Source organism: Schistocerca americana, chromosome 2 (assembly GCF_021461395.2).
Source record: "Schistocerca americana isolate TAMUIC-IGC-003095 chromosome 2, iqSchAmer2.1, whole genome shotgun sequence".
Lineage (NCBI taxonomy): Eukaryota > Metazoa > Arthropoda > Insecta > Orthoptera > Acrididae > Schistocerca > Schistocerca americana.
This window is the reverse complement of record NC_060120.1, coordinates 137767878-137784600: the sequence shown is the minus strand read 5'-3', so window position 1 is coordinate 137784600 and position 16723 is coordinate 137767878. Positions and strand designations below refer to the sequence as shown.

The 16723-nt window shown below is 42.9% G+C and overlaps 1 protein-coding gene across 1 annotated transcript in view; it reads right to left on the bottom strand.

Annotated features, from left to right (window-relative positions):
* Positions 1-16723, bottom strand: part of LOC124593830 (glutamate receptor ionotropic, kainate 2-like) — an 89634-nt gene that overhangs the window by 28757 nt on the left and 44154 nt on the right. The window contains exons 6-7 of the mRNA XM_047132177.1: positions 14296-14507; positions 6051-6238 (exon numbers count right to left, since the gene is read on the bottom strand). Of these exons, the coding sequence (XP_046988133.1) occupies positions 6051-6238; positions 14296-14507 (400 nt within the window). The remainder of the gene's footprint in view (positions 1-6050; positions 6239-14295; positions 14508-16723) is intronic.

Here is a 16723-nt window from a genome sequence, read left to right as displayed (position 1 = left end):
ATCTGCAAATAGCCTCACGGAGCTACCGATGTTGTCAACTAAGTCATTTATGTATATTGTAAACAATGAAGGTCCTATCACGCTTCCCTGCGGTACTCCCGAAATTACCTCTACATCTGCAGATTTTGAACCGTTAAGAATGACATGTTGTGTTCTTTCTTCTAGGAAATCCTGAATCCAATCACAAACCTGCGGTCGCGCGGTTCCAGACTGTAGCGCCTAGAACCACTCGGCCACACCGGCCGGCAGATGAACTTCCCAAAGAACTTTACGTGCGCTTTTTACAGTTTTTCTGTGCTAACTTTACCTCCCTTTTGAATGAAGCGTTACAGGGTAGAGTAGTGCCGACCTCGTTCAAAGTGGGACAAATGGTCTTAATCCCGAAACGCACTGGACCGGCTGCCCCTGATAGCTTTCACCCACTTACTTTGTTAAACTATGATTATAAGACTGTGACGAGGGCAGTTAATAGTACGACGTCGGCTCTGACGGAGACGGTTCTTGTAAAACATCAAGCTGCGTACCAGGTCGTACCATTCTTACCCCTATAGTCGAGTGTCGTGACGTGGTTTCGGTTGCTGCTGTATCGTCCGTTCCTTGTGCCCTTGCTTTTCTAGACTTTGATAAGGCATTTGATAGTGTTAATCACGACTTTCTGCTTCGGATTCTCGAGGCAGTGGGTTTCACTGTTGACACACGGCGAGTTCTCTCAAATCTATTTACGGGTATTTCGGCTTCGGTGGTTGTTACTGGCCAACTGACGTCCACAATAAATATCCGTAGGGGAGTGCCTCAAGGAAGCCCGCTGTTAATGACTTTGTTTGTGTTGTCTCTGGAGCCCCTACTTCGGTTGCTAGAATCCCAACCGACAAGTTGGACGCTTTCCGGCGGGACTTTAGCTGTTCGTGCATACGCGGATGACGTGATGGTTCCACTTCGCAATCCTCCTGAGATACCTCGACTGCAGGCTGTAATCGATGATTTTTGTCGGTGTTCAGGTGCAAAACTTAATGAAGGTAAATGAAATCTTCTTCCTTTGCGAGGTTTTGTGACGCAGTTATTCCATGAGCTACTGCGGTGCATCACCATACGTCTGTCGGTATCATCATTGATCGTTGTCCGCTCAAAATGGCGACGCTCAACTGGAAGTCCGTTATGGAAAAAATTCAGGGACCGGTGCTAGAGCATGAAAGGCATTCTCTTACTCTCCTCCAGAAAGTCCGAATACTGCATACATATGTATTATACAAAGCTTATTACATGGCCCAAGTTTATCCGCTTCTCTCGACGATGGCGAAGAAACTACAATTGTCTGGTCTTTTCTTATGGGAAAGACATATATCTCGCTTAGGGTGTGAGGTGACGACGAAGCCTCGTTCCTTTGTGGAGGGGGACGTGGGGGGGGGGGGGGCGGTTGGACTTAACTGATATACGAAGGATCAGGCAGATGGTATATGTGCGACGTACTGTTCATTCACGTCTTATTTATTTCTTTGTGTCAGTCCTGCTAGTTTACAACTCCCTATTGATGTCGGTCCAATAAATTATAAGTTAAAAAACATTCGTGACTTCTATCTAGCGGTGAGCTATTTAGGGCCTGACATCTTATGGAAACCTGTCCTCATCATCAAATTCCTAAAGACTCGGTGGGAACCAGTCCATTGCCTGATCCTCGTTGAAAGAGAATCTCCGCATACGATCTGCATGACAGTTTGGACCAATATCAGTCTTCCGATTTTGCCAATGCGTGTAGCGTCCTCGTTTTATAAGGTAGTAAATAACTTTATTCCAACAAACGAACGACTTTTCCGTATTGGCCTTAGTGCGATTTATGTAGTCGTTGTTTGTCTCCAGATATGACACAACATCGCTTTACTTGTGGAGGTCGTATGGCAAACTGGTCTTGGATCAGACACAATTGGCCTTCGTTACTCGATCTACTGAGGCTGCATACTCTACTGACATCATATTGCGCCCAGATTCTTCTTTCTTTCCGCGGTCGAAAACCCATACCGCCACGTGGTTGCTGGGACACTTCGTTCATTACGTTCTAGAAGGTGAGGGGAAGATAAAATGAACTTCATGCAGTACTTGATCACTGCCTATTGGGCACGCTTGCGAATGCCTCAATATCGAGACCTCTTCGCCAACATGTTGAATATTATATTACGTCGACAAAGTGTTGGTTAATGTATTTTTTCTGATAAGTGTTTTTCCTTGTTATATATGTTCCCATCTGATTTCTTTCGGCTTGTCCTCTCCTGGTTTCCCTGCTCATTTTGTTTTCTGTATTGACTCAGCTTCGCTCCAGTTCTGTTGTAAAATGTGTATACCATAGAAGTATAGTTATACATGAGCGTCTACAATCCTTGCAGTCAAATTGAGATTTTTCTTAATTTGCTACTTCGAATATCAGCTGGTTTCGTTTTCCCTCTACTTTTGGATTCTATTACCAACTTTAAAAATAAATAATTATACAAAATTAAAAAATTACTAAAAACATATAAAAATAATTGTTGATACATATTATGTGAGGTTTGTGGTGGTTTTGTCGGCCATGTTCTCGTTTTTTTCCAACTCTGTTATCCTAATTAATTTTTCCTCTCATTTGCAGCGTATATTACGTGATGATCTGACTATGGTCTACTGAAGTGTCATGATAGTACCAAGTCATTCTGATAATAATAAAAAATAGAGCGCTAATCAGCTACTTCCTGGACTCGGTAGGCGCGCTGGCCCCAGATCGAATCCGCCCGGCGGTTGAACGACGAGGGCCAGTATGCCAACCAGCCTGGATGTGATTTTTAGGCGGTTTTCCACACTCTGGTAGATGAATACCGGGATGGTCCCCACGTTCCGCCTCAGGTACACGACTCGCAGCCATTTGAAAACGTTCGCACCATGTCATGGCTTATGCTAGACACAGACAGCTGTGGGTACACTGACTCCGCTCCAGAGGGCCCTGGGTTGCGACAGGAAGGTCACCCCCAACTCCGCCTCGGGCCACCCCCCGACACCAACATCGCCAAATCCATAGTAACAAGGCCAAGCCCGCGTGAAAGCGAGACAAAGGCCCAAAGAAAATGATGATGATGCTAACTTGGAAACAAAACGATACGTGGCGAACTAAACATGGAGCATGTAAGAAGAGAGCACCACAGTAAAATTTAGAATTCCTGGAATAAATAAGTGTATTAGTATCAAATATCGATCATAATTTGAGGACAAAAACTCTTGTAGCTGCACATTTGAGGCAGAGCATTGTATGAAAGTGAACCATGGTCAGGAAAAGAAGAGATTCGAATAGTTTTGTATTTGATACTACAGCAGAATGTTAAAAATTAGTGAAACTTTCTTCTACTAGGGAATAGGGGAACCATTTGAAGGACTGGACCCCTTACATTTATCAATCATATCAAAAAATTCCTTTAAACCAACAATATCTTAATCCTGTGTGAATCTGCTACCTGTGACGTCACCGCCAGACACCACACTTGCTAGGTGGTAGCCTTTAAATCGGCCGCGGTCCGTTAGTATACGTCGGACCCGTGTGTCGCCACTATCAGTGATTGCAGACCGAGCGCCACCACACGGCAGGTCTAGAGAGACTTCCTAGCACTCGCCCCAGTTGTACAGCCGACCTTGCTAGCGATGGTTCACTGACAGATTACGCTCTCATTTGCCGAGACGATAGTTAGCATAGCCTTCAGCTACGTCATTTGCTACGAGCTAGCAAGGCGCCATTATCAATTGCTATTTATCTTGTGATGCATGTACCGTCAGACCGATGTTCACCAATTATGGATTAAAGTTAAGTATTCCAGAAGCTCGGTACTTTTTTTACTAGACTCAACTCCTTTAACTGTTCCAGATCTCACGCCAGCCTGCGTGAGCTTAAACGCGTGCCTTTCGGCTATCTCATAGTGGCTTGGCTGTCTTGCGAAGTCACAACACTACCAATGTCTTTTTATGAACAAGTTCTATCTCATATATAAGAAAATCTTAAAACCATTGACAATTATACGCCTGACGGCTTACATTAAGACACACAATGTTTCTGACTAGCCTTCGGACACTGAAAACTGATGTTCTCAAAAATATTTACCTAAATAACAACATGCCAGAGATGCACCTAGTAAATAGCAGGATGAAGTTAATACAAAGGCACTGGTTTCACGCTCAGGAGTCAGTCAATATCACTAAGGCTTACTAAAGTTTCAGACTTCGGTTCCAAGGTCCTGTAACACAATTAGTCAGCGCAAAGTTTTACTAAGAGTAGCACAGCAACAACCTTTCACAATTGTATGTTGCTCTTGAGATATGGTTTAATAAATGTAATAAACACCCAAGTAAATATAATTTTCGCCAGGATTAATTAGCGAGGAGTGACGCCAGGATGCACGAAGGCAGAACGAAAACTTAACTTGGAGAAGCCAAGGCGGAAGGCTGCAGTTCGTACAAGACCTACTCCTCGAGCTTCGACCCGGAGTCACCTCCCGCTACCCAGAATTCCACAGCCCCGGTAGCCATAGGTGGAAATGTAACGCTTACTCCAAAATACCAGCTAGCCAGCTGTAACATTTAACAGGCGCACAGAACAGGTCCGCAAGGATAATGTAAGCCACCACAAAACATATTAAATAACGGGTTAAATTATTCACTAATTAAACGGCACACTGCCTTTGCCACGCTACGAATGAACTACACAGGCGAGGTACAACCAACAGGGCAAATCTTATCAATAACCTTAAGGAGAATTGCCTGCTATTAAGTTATATAAAAGAAACTTACAATTTCTAGCAAGGCAAGCAGGCACTCCAATCTCAGTCCCAATTAAACTACGTGAACTCATATGCCCCACTGCTCAGTGAAAACCATAACGAGCACAATTCTGAGAATTTCATTATAACTTTACTGGGGCTCACTGGGCTAAGGCTACCAAACACTCGAATACACTTCTTTTGTTACAAGTGCAAGATGTTTCAGAACTAGGTTCAAATTTATGTTAGTCATCAAAAAAATATGAATATGTATTAACCAAGTAAGAATCGTGTACAACATTCAACATTCAACATGAAGACGAACAACTTGAGACTACTATGTCCATTAAAAATTATTGTTAATAAGACAACTTCGTAATTTAGAGATGGAAACAAAAGAACATTTGGAGTAGGAATTAAAATCCAGGGAGAAAAAATTAAATTTTTCAGATCGTTGTAATCCTTCAGAGACAACAAAAGACTTGGAAGAGCAGCTGAACGATAGGGACAGTGTGTTGAAAGGAGGGTATAAGATTGATATCAATAGAAGCAAACAAAGATAAGGGATTGCAGTCGAATTAAATAAGGTGATGCTAAAGGAATTATATTAGGAATTGAGACACTTAAAGGAGTGGATAAGTTATGCTGCTTGGGCAGCAGAATAACTGATGATGGTCGAAGTAGAGGGGATATAAAATGCAGAATGGCAATGGCAAGAAAATCATGTTTCAAGAAAAGAAGTTTGTTAACAATGAGTATAGATTTAAGTGTCAGGAAGTCTTTTCTGAAAATATTTGTATAGAATATAGCCACATATAGAAGAGAAACACGGACAATAAACATTTTGGACAAGAAGTGAGTAGAAGCTTTGAAATGTGGTGCTACAGAAGTATGTTGAAGATTAGATTGGTAGATCACGTGATTAATGAGGAGGTACTGAATAGTATTGGCGAGAAGAGAAATTTGTGGCATAATCTGATTAAAAGAAGGGGTAGGTTGGTAGTACACATTCTGAGAGATCAACGGATTGTCAATTTAGTGATGGAGGGACACATGGAGAGTAATAGTGGTATAGGGAGACCAAGAAATGAATACAGTAAGCAGATTCAGAAAGACGTAGGTTACAGTAGTTACTCGGAGACGAAGAGGTTTGCACAGGTCAAATTAGCACGGAGAGCTGTATCAAACGAGTCCTCGGACTGAAAATCACAACAACAACAAAAAGATGGATTCTGCTCATGCTCCGTAATATTAACAGTAAGGTGTCAGCAAACGGATCAGAACACTGACCTGTCCTTCCCATGCGTGCATGATTCCTGCTTCGAACAATATGTCGATGAGTTCATCTAGTTGCTGTATGTACGGCCAGCCCTTTGGCACTGCGAGAACCACGTATTCCCAGTAAATATCCTCGCGCATTGGGCGTAGGTATCTGCTTGCAGCCTCCTCGTCGATGTAGTCACCAATGGTAAAATAACCTGTTACGGTACATCAACCCAAGTGTTATTAATCTTGATGTTGATCTTGCGTAGTCAGTCGTCATAGTCTAACACAGAAATACATGGAAATATAAATCAATCTTAGTTGCAAGCAAACAAAATAATCAAGCAATTACGAATATAAGGATGAATGGAGAGAAGCTGAAAGAAATACAAGACTTTGTCTACTTGGGAAGCAGAATAACATCAGATGGTCGTAGTAGGAAAGATGTAATAAGTAGAATAAATCAGGCAAAGATTGCATTCTATAAAAGGAAAGGACTCCTCACATCAAATATGATAAGTCTGTCGTTAAGGAAGCGGTTAATAAAGACCTTTGTTGGGAGTGTGCTTCTCTACGGCAGCGAAACCTGGACACTTGGAGAGGACGAAAGAAGAGGGATTGAAGGATTCGAAATGTGGTGTCTGCGAAGGATGTTAAAAATTCCATGGATGGCCAGGATGACAAATGAAGAAGTCCTGCAGAGAGTGGAGGAAGTTCCAGTTCTTTGGAAGATGGTCAAGAAGAGGAGAGATATATGGATGGGACACATTCTGAGACATGAAAGTCTTCTCCACACTATAACGGAAGGCCTTGTGGGGAGCAAAATGGCAAGAGGCAGACCTAGAAGAAAGTACATAAGCCAGATAATGCAGGACTTAGGATGCGGAAGTTTCACGGAATTGAAGAGGCTGGCCGACAATCGCACTGAATGGAGAGCTGCTGCAAATCAATCTTAGGATTGGCAACTTAAGAAGAAGAAGATAAATCAAACATTTTACCGGCATAATTTCGTAGAGGCTGACAGCTATGTGTAGTCCATGGTGCGAGAAACGACCAGAAAGTAAGGGTACTAGATATCTATATACTCCCAGACAAATTGTAAGTCAGAGAAAATTACAGGATATTATTGATACACTGATTTTTTTCACATAATCGCCATTCCTTTCAATGCATGTGGTGAACCATGGCACAAGCTTCTTTATGCACTACTCGAAGAACTCTCCCGCTAGCTCATTTCCCGATTTCAGAACCGCTTTTGCACCTGCTCGTCAGTTAGAAATTTAATTCCACTCTTGTTTGCCTTCATGGAGGTCACGAGATGGTAAGCTGTACGCGCAGTGTCAGGGGAATAGGCGTGACTAGGGCTGTTTGAAACATCTAACCCAAATGAGTCCAAGAACACCTTGGTGGCTAGGACTGTGTGAGCACGGACGTTTCGTGCCAAAAACACGCTCCTCTCGTCATTATTCCCCTTCTTTTGGTTTGAATGCTTCCTCTGAGCTTTTCAGGGTCTCACAATATCATTGTTCATTGATGGAGTCCCCATAAGGCAGAACGTCACCAAAATGATTTCTTTTCGGTCCAGATACAATGTGGCCATTATTTTACTACTAGGAAACATAGTTTTGACTTTTTCGGCAGATGGAGAATTGGTGTGCCGCCACTGTGACGCAAGTGTATTTCTCTCAGGTGCGTAATTAGCTACCCACGTTTCGCCTCCAGTCGCAACTGAGCTCAGAAAATACTCGACTTCCAATTCAAGTCAGTCAACAGACTTGCGGCCGCTATTGACCCGACCTTTCTTGTGCCAAAAAGCTGTGTTTTGGGACTCATCTTGCACACAGTTTTCGATATCCCATGTTTCTGTGAGTGTCTCGAATAAGAGAGTTCTGGTTAGTCCTGGGAACATCTCACAAGTTTCGTCCAGTGTCAGTCGGCGGTTTCCTCCATTTTTTGCACCAACACACCATCACAATAGAAGGTCTTCCACTCATCTGTTCATTGTGAACATTTGTTCTTCCCCCATTAAACTTCCTACAACACCTAAATACGCTTTTTCTGTTCAGATCACCTTCACTGTAGACCGTTTTGATTCGCGAGAAATATCGGAAGTTGTTATTCGTTCCGTGAATAGGATTACAGCAGGTGGCTCGCAGTTGGCGGGACTTCTTACCTGAGTCTTCCACGTGACTGGACAGTACGACGTGAGTTTACATTCTACCGTGTTCCTGCGACGATCGCACCGATCGAGATCCCTCCCTCCACCGCTCAGTGTTGCCAAACCTCGAAAAACATGACAAAAAAACAACAAGCAAATAAAAATAGAAAACACAGCCTGTCATATTCACAGCACACTTACTGTCGGAAAATGCCTCGTATTAACTTTCCTTACAGTTTCCTTCTTTTGTTCTTACTTTTGTATATCTTTTTTACTATCTTTTAGTGTTTCTTGATGGCAGGTTCAAATTGCTGTTAAACTGTAAAATTAAACAGCAGTGATTACATTTTGCATGATATATGAAGAAAGAGTCATCTGATTGCACTACAGCCGGCCGGAGTGGCCGAGCGGTTCTAGGCGCTACAGTCTGGAACCGCACGCCCGGTGCGTTCGCAGGTTCGAATCCTGCCTCGGGCATGGTTGTGTGTGATGTTCTTAGGTCAGTTAGGTTTAAGTAGTTCTAAGTTCTAGGGGACTGATGACCACAGCAGTTAAGTCCCATAGTGCTCAGAGCCATTTGAAACATTTGATTGCACTACAGTACAACTTTTACATGAAAGTAGATAGAAATTTTGGACGAATTTAAACTTACGTATCGGAAGTAAACATCACATTGACACGAACTGTGATTAGCTGATTAATATGGTTGCCGATGAAGGTCTCCGTGGAGGAACTTAGCCGATCACCCTTTTGCTTGCTCGTTTATTACCCACGAAAAGGCGTTTTATTTTCACCGTTTCAACAGGAGCGTGTCCATTCTATGAGGTTTCGGGATTGCGCCGCATCATGCTGACTTCTTGCGACAGTAATGTGGCAAGAAGTTAACATGGTCCGACTGCAATCCCGAAACCTCAGAATATTCAGTACGCCGGGAGAACTTCAAGAATCACAGGTGCTTATCTGCCGCTACAATGCGGCGTGTTTTTTCGTCGAGAGTACAGCACAGTGAGATGCCTCAACGGTGGATCGGTCGGCCATAAAGTGCATACGATTCCCGCATTCTACTTCTACCCTGATATTACAGCATGTCGCTTTTTTTGACGTTTTGTGAAAAACTTCACGTAGTTCCACTTCCAACGACATTAACCGAAGTGCGGCGTCGTATAGCTGCAGCAGTAAATCTAACTCGAGACGTTACCGCGCATTATGTAATTACTGCTGTTTGAAATCAGAGCTTAACAGCAGTTTGAATCTGCCATCATGAAACAGTAAAATATAGTAAAATAGATACACAAATGTAAAAAAACGAAAGAAATTCTAAGAAAATTTAGTAAGAGGTATGTTCAGAAAGTAAGTGTGCTGTGACCATGATGGACTACACTTTTTTGTTTTCTTTCTGCTCTTTATTGTGTTTTTTTCTTTAAGGTTTGGCAACACTGAGTTTGATAACTGTTCAGGTGCCACGTGGCCGGTAAAGGACACACAACGTTTATGGATGGTACATTTAATCCTTAATCCAAGACGTGATTGTAAAATTGCCACAGGGCACTATGTATATGCATCCTTGTAAACACGGATCGTTCTTTTGAAAATAATCAAAACTTTGTAGTCCTATGTGTAAGTTAATATCTATCTCAACTTCCAACCTTGATCTTGTTGACAATATACTCTTGTGAAACCGCCTAAATCTTTTCGGAACACCCCCTAAGGCATCATTTTCATTTGATAGGACTTTCGTGTTTCCCAAAAATTCTTCAGTTTTTGCAGATATAAAAGCGGTTACTACTAAATGAAACTGTTGACCACGTCGCAAAAATGGTTTCTATGGTAATCTGTATTTCGTAAACAAGTAAGCTCATATTACGTCCATATATTGTAATTCCACCTGTTCCGGATATATTTCCGTATCATATAACGCAGTCACTCATATACTTCATGCCAGCTAGACTGCTACACTCGTCTAAATACAGTTTAAACTGAGCTTAATTCAATGACTATGACTACGTTTTCTGGTGGATCGTAACAGACTGTTCCTCACGCGGACCATGCAGCCATACTGCAAAGCGTTTGCAGTTGGCTGAACGTGACAGTATACCAAAACCCCAAAATTACTCGGTGCACATAAGAAACCCTTCAATATATCGATATCTGTGTATGGCGTCCACGCATAGATAGTTTCCCTACAGTGAGATGACTGAATGCTAACACAGGAGAAAATCTATTTGCTTACCGATCTCTAGACTGAGCCGGAATAATCGATCCAGCAGTCGCTTATATTGTTTGTTACCTTTCGTCAAGTATTATCTCAGAATTCACTCGCCGTAGCCGGCCGGAGTGGCCGTGCTGTTCTAGGCGCTAGAGTCTGGAGCCGCGTGGCCGCTACGGTCGCAGGTTCGAATCCTGCCTCGGGCATGGATGTGTGTGAAGTCCTTAGGTTAGTTAGGTTTAAGTAGTTCTAAGTTCTAGGGGACTGATGACCACAGCAGTTAAGTCCCATAGTGCTCAGAGCCATTTGAACCATTTTTTTACTCGCCGTTGTCGAGTAGTTTGTTTTTGCTAATGAACGTGTATGAGTGTTGCACAAAATAAAAAGTAGCTTTGTTCACTTCTGTCCAATGTACTTTGTTTTATGAGGTATGCAAGCTACCTTATTTTTGAGGAGTACAAGCCTTACCCAGATAATTAGTGACGCTCACGACGAATATACATTTTATTTTTTGCATGATTTGATATGGCATCATTGCAATGGAAGACACTCGCAATCATACAAGATTAAAAACATTCGCGATGATATCCCGGTTTGGGAGGTCTCCATTTCTGCAAGACATAAAGTAAGCACTGTGGGAAGAACCGAACACTAAAACAGTTCACAGTACCATGTCGGTTCAGCGAGTACATGCAACTATACCAACTACACTCCGCCGTTTATTTGATCTTTCTCCTATGTCAGGAGGTGATGGAAGGCCTGATTTGAAAATATTGTCTATTCTGTTGAATTCTTTCGTGACACAACCGCGCCCAGGAGGAAATGAGAGTACCAAGTTACTGACAGATCGTTTCACGTGGCCACTGCTTAAAAAGATGCCAGTACCTGAGCACGTTTATTTATTCAATGCCACCAATGCAAAGTGAGATGACCCGAGCAAGCCGAAATCGGGAAACTTGAAGCGTCTACAGCGAGATTCGTCCACCTCCACATCGATCTCGTAGGACCACTTCCACCTGCCATCGGGTATACATACCTTCTCACAACGCGCTGCGGTGGTCTGATGGGTAAAATCTACACCCAAAACGCCAAACGTGGGCGGCACCCCGCACTATCATAGAATAAGCTACTAATCTGACCACAGTGGGATCGAGCGCCAAAGACAGCTCTGATGTGCCACTGCTGTAGATGAATGGAGGCCTTTCCCTTGGGCATCGCACAGCGTAAAAGTAAGACATAGAAGTATTGGTAGCAGAAACGACATATAGGGAGCCATTACACATTCCTGCAGAATATCTGAATGCACTGCTACCGTCCCCAGCGGAATGGCCATAGCTGGAGCAACAACTCCGAGACCATGTAGCCAAGATCCGACGCCCGCCTGGTTTGCTCCACACGAACACCCTGTTTTCGCCGAAATAGCTTAGGACGATCGCACTGCCATTATCTTCCCCACAGCTCTCATCTAGCCACTCGACACAAAAAGAAAAACATCCGTCCGAACAGACCATGGAGGTCGGACAGTACCGACCGTCCGCCGTGTCATCCTGAACCCACAGGCATCACTGGATGCGGATATGGAGGGGCATGTGGTCAGCACACCGCTCTCCCGGCCGTACGTCAGCTGCCGAGACCGGAGCCGCAACTTCTCAATCAAGTAGCTTCCCAGTTTACTTCACAGGGGCAGAGTGCACCCCGCTTGCCAACAGCGCACGGCAGACCGGATGGTCACCCATCCAAGTGCTAGCCTATCCCGACAGCGCTTAACTTCTGTGATCTGACGGGAACCGGTGTTACCACTGCAGCAAAGCCGATGCGAAGGGCAACTCAAGTTTAAATTTCCCTATGTTCTGGGTGCTCCGCTCAATAGGAGTGGTGGAGCTCTGTGGTAGTAATCGGGCCAGCAATCAACGGTGTTGTGTGTTATGTTTCGTGCAACAGTTACTTTTAAAGCTACTCTAGGTTATCAAGTTATCTGTTTTCTCTTATGAACGAGTATGTCTGATTCTAGAGACAAAAATTAATTTTGTACACTTCAGTTCTACGTAGTTTATTTTATGTCGAGCATAAGCCTTAACCCCAACCTGTCTCAGGTTACAAAACAAGCAGTTTTTATCAACTCTTCAGGTGCCCTGATGGTAGCAGCGTGCACTTTGCAATGAGGCATCTGCTTTCTCGTCGTGTTTTGTGATCTTTCGGACTCTGTTCGTAAGCCTTGTCTCTCTCCCAAAGTTTTTTCCGCAACTCGTAGCCTGGAATGGTATTAACATTCCGCATTAGGAATATGCAACCAACATAATTAGCGATGGAGAACACCCGAATTCCGTGACTTGGCAGTGTAGTACGACTTAACATCTACGCCGCTCATATGTCGCCTATGCTACGATTTCCTTTGCAGATGACGTAACACTGTGTCATGCAATCCCCAAACGACCAAAGAAACTTGACAGCACAAAGACCCTGCAAGAGTTTCTATTACGGTTTGTGCTTCCACAAAGTGGCTTTGCTTTCACTTGGTTCTACATTTCTAGTGAAATGAGAAGTAAATCGTGATGTCCATGAAACAACACTGGTTACTATTCTAATTCACTGGCGCTGATATTTCCCTTTTCATCCTGAAAGAGATAAACTCACACTGCTACAAATATCGAGAAATAATTTAAAGTGCCTTCCCTGGTATAAATAGTCAAATAGTCACCAGACTGGTATTTTATCGAACCACTGTCGTCAATTTTCGGAGAACATCAACGCGGCTTTACCAATGTCTTTGAAAAACAACAGAACTCTCATCTTCTCTGATAAACACTTTAATTCAGTACCAGAATGAAATAAATTAGAACATGTAATGGATATTTTCTACCTGCAAGTTTACCCAGAGCCTGTCCTGAAAGATCAAAATTGTATCATTATTCACCATGAAAATAACATAAGTTATCCCCCCCACCATCATCACCACTCACTCTCCCACCGCCTCCGTATCCCCGACTCACTACCACAGGGACTGAAACACGAGCTGTCCACATCACCATCAACACTACAAATTCTCCTCCGTTCACCCTCATATCCCCAGGACTGTGCTCCTCTTGTCCTCTACCCTCATTTACACTATTCATTTGAACATTCCCCGAAGAACGATACAAAAGAAGGCTGACCATCATACAGCAAATATGCTGCAGTCGCCAAAACGAATGAGGGCGAAGTTGGTGATACACAGTATTTTCGACTGACAATTAAAAAATGATTGTAGAACCTACGTACGTCTCACACTAATTTAAACCATTTTCTTCTTTTTATATCATTTATTACAACACTTTTGTAACTTGTGTCAGTTGAATAGTATATTGATTGAATAAGAGACAAATAAGCTTCTGAAGGCGTGTAAAACCCCCATTTGCATGTAATGTATTTGTTCTTAGTTTGTAAAGGCCTCTCGAAGTAATTTGTTTTTCACGAGCAGTTACAGACAAAATATGTGTGAGTTTCACCTGAGGAATAGGCCTTGAAGACGGACACTGTGAGCAAGTTCTGAGAATGCGATTTTTGTTAGTATTTAAGAGGAGGAGAAAGGCTTCCTTGGTAACATCTAAGACTTTTTTCGGCTTTATGATAGTAAAATACTAATCCCTTTCAAATAACTCGAAGAAAGATGTCTTGAGATTGACTAAATGCTGATATGCACTTGTTAGTGCTATGGGTACCAGGGAACAAGTTAGAAAGAATCCACATCTTGATAAGACTATTCGGGTGAGGTACGATTTCGGAATTTGCCTCATATCATGAAACATTTATAATTATCTAATTTCAGTAAAGCGACTGCTTTAATTGGAGTCATAGATAAATTTGCTATAACCAGCACATGGTTTGGACAACGTAGCAGCAATAAAATCAGAGCTAGCGCATTCTAGTACCTCCTGGAAGTCTCTCTATAATGAAGGCCAAATCACGTGTGGTGGTCCTGGACTTCAGAATATCCACTGTAAGCACCCGGTATTGTTTGATGAGGTCCAAATACACCTGCTCAGTACGACCTCTCAGGGAGTTTAGAAACGCAATGTGCGTTTCAGCCCATTCCAAACCACTGTCGCGCAAGTCGACGACGCTGTCGATTGGTGGCTCGTATCTGTGGAGAAAAGAAGATTCATTAGGCTGTTGGCTTGATAAATAGCGAGAAGTTTTTGATTCGAAATGATTACTATTTATCGTTGTTTTTATAACCAGATATAACACTGCTTGCCGGCGAGAAGGAGAACCAAATGGTTGTGCTGTAGCAAAAGGTTCGGAGCGTGCAAGTAAAATGCAGATATTGAGTACGTGGATAGTGTGCAAATTAAAGAAGTAGCAAATCGACATCGAAAGGGATGAGATTCAAAAAGCGAGAGGAAGAACAAAAGTACACACAAAATACATCCTTCTGACGACATTCGAGGTGTGTCATGTTTCGACTCGTACAGGACACCCTGCTATGGCCATGATGCTTGTATCGAACCAGTTGACTAAAGTGAGATATATACGCTACCAAGCCATGCATTGTAACATCAAGACAATGCCACTACATGGCAGTAGCGCTGGCCAGCAGGTTCGACTAACTGGGCAGTAAATTGCAGTTTCCACAAGTGCGCATGCTTCAGTTGCAAAAATTAGTTCTTCATTTGCGACGCACTTCGCTTGTATTGAAAAGAATCTTCAAACAATCGAACTATAGGTAAGTAATCATCTCATGAAATGAGGGGTCAAACACATAAAATTACACCCAGGAAAGAATGGACCAAGTGCATGTATAACTCCAAAATACGGAACAATGCTGATGGTCGCAATTTTTAGTTTGTGGAGGTTTATAGTAATGTGGTAACACACCACAAGCCAATAATGGTAATAAAGGAGCACTCTGATATGATAAGATCAAAAGTCAGTTTTCTGAAATACAGGTTCTGTCAACAGCATAAAAAAACCGTCATACGGAGACGACGTCTCTTAAACACAAAATATGGCCTGTTTACATCTGTCATATATGCTCAGCATTACGTGCCAGCACTACACCATTGACACACATGCACTTGGCCCATTCTTTCATGGGTAGAATTTTACGCGTCTCACTCCTCATTTCATGAGATGATTTTTTACCCATAGCTAAACTCTCTGAAGCTGTCTTTCAGTACAGGTGAAAAGCGTCGCAAATGAAGAACAAATAAATCCATATTTATGGCAACCACTACTGAAATGTATCTATAAGTACGTAAGTAGAACAGAGACGATTGGGGAATAGTTACAGCGACGGGACAAGTAGTAAATGGATAAATCGATTCGCATTAGCGATTCTGAAAAACAAGCAGATTGCTATGGCCATGGAAGGAGCGTGTAGGAAACGGTGAAACCGGTTAGCTATTTGCGTGCTGTTGTATCTGTGGAAAATGGTTCCAGAAAGACGAAGTCTCGAATAGGCCTCATCACACAAATTGCAGGTCGGAGTCTTGGCCGCGGTGTAAAGCTGAATAGGAGGCGATCTGTGACAGACCTGTTGACAGATTAAAAAAATGGCTCTGAGCATTATGGGACTTAGCATCTGAGGTCATCAGTCTCACAGAACTTTGAACTACTTAAACCTAACTAGCCTGAGGACATCACATACATCCATGCTCGAAGCAGGATTCGACCCTGCTACCGTAGCGGTCGCGCGGTTCCGGACTGAAGCACCTAGAACCACTCGGCCACAGCGGCCGGCTGACGACAGATTACACTTCCGGTGAAGGCGCAAGTGTTTCGGAGCACACCGTTAAGTGCACATTGTTGAACATAGGGCTCCGCTGCAAATGACCCCTCATGTTGGTTTCATGATATGGTCGGTTACCGTGACTGTAGGCTCGGTGCCATCCAGACTGGACCGTGAATCAGTGGAAAACGGTCGGATTGTCAAATGAATTACATTTCTTGTTACATCAACTGCCTGTGACGGTACGCAAACATCCAAGTGAACGGCTGCTAGAAGCTTGCAAGTTGATGCTATTTTGTCAAAAACTGATATTTTGGGCCCATGGCTGCGTACAAAATATGGGTTGACTCTTACATAGAAGAGAACAGTAACCGGACACTTTTTACAATGCTATTTATTTAATTTAAATAGCGCCGTTACCAGTTTCGAACAGACAGCTTCATCTTCAGACGGATTGTTCACGTTTTACATTATTTTTCGCCTTTTGTTTTCCCAAACTAATGAAATTTCCTTTGGGTGACATTATCTATTTAACTGTAATTGTGCCTCACAACGACTTTAAGTGATGTAAACAAATTACCACTGTTACAGGCCCGTGGGGGGCAGACTTTGCTAATGGGGACATTCAC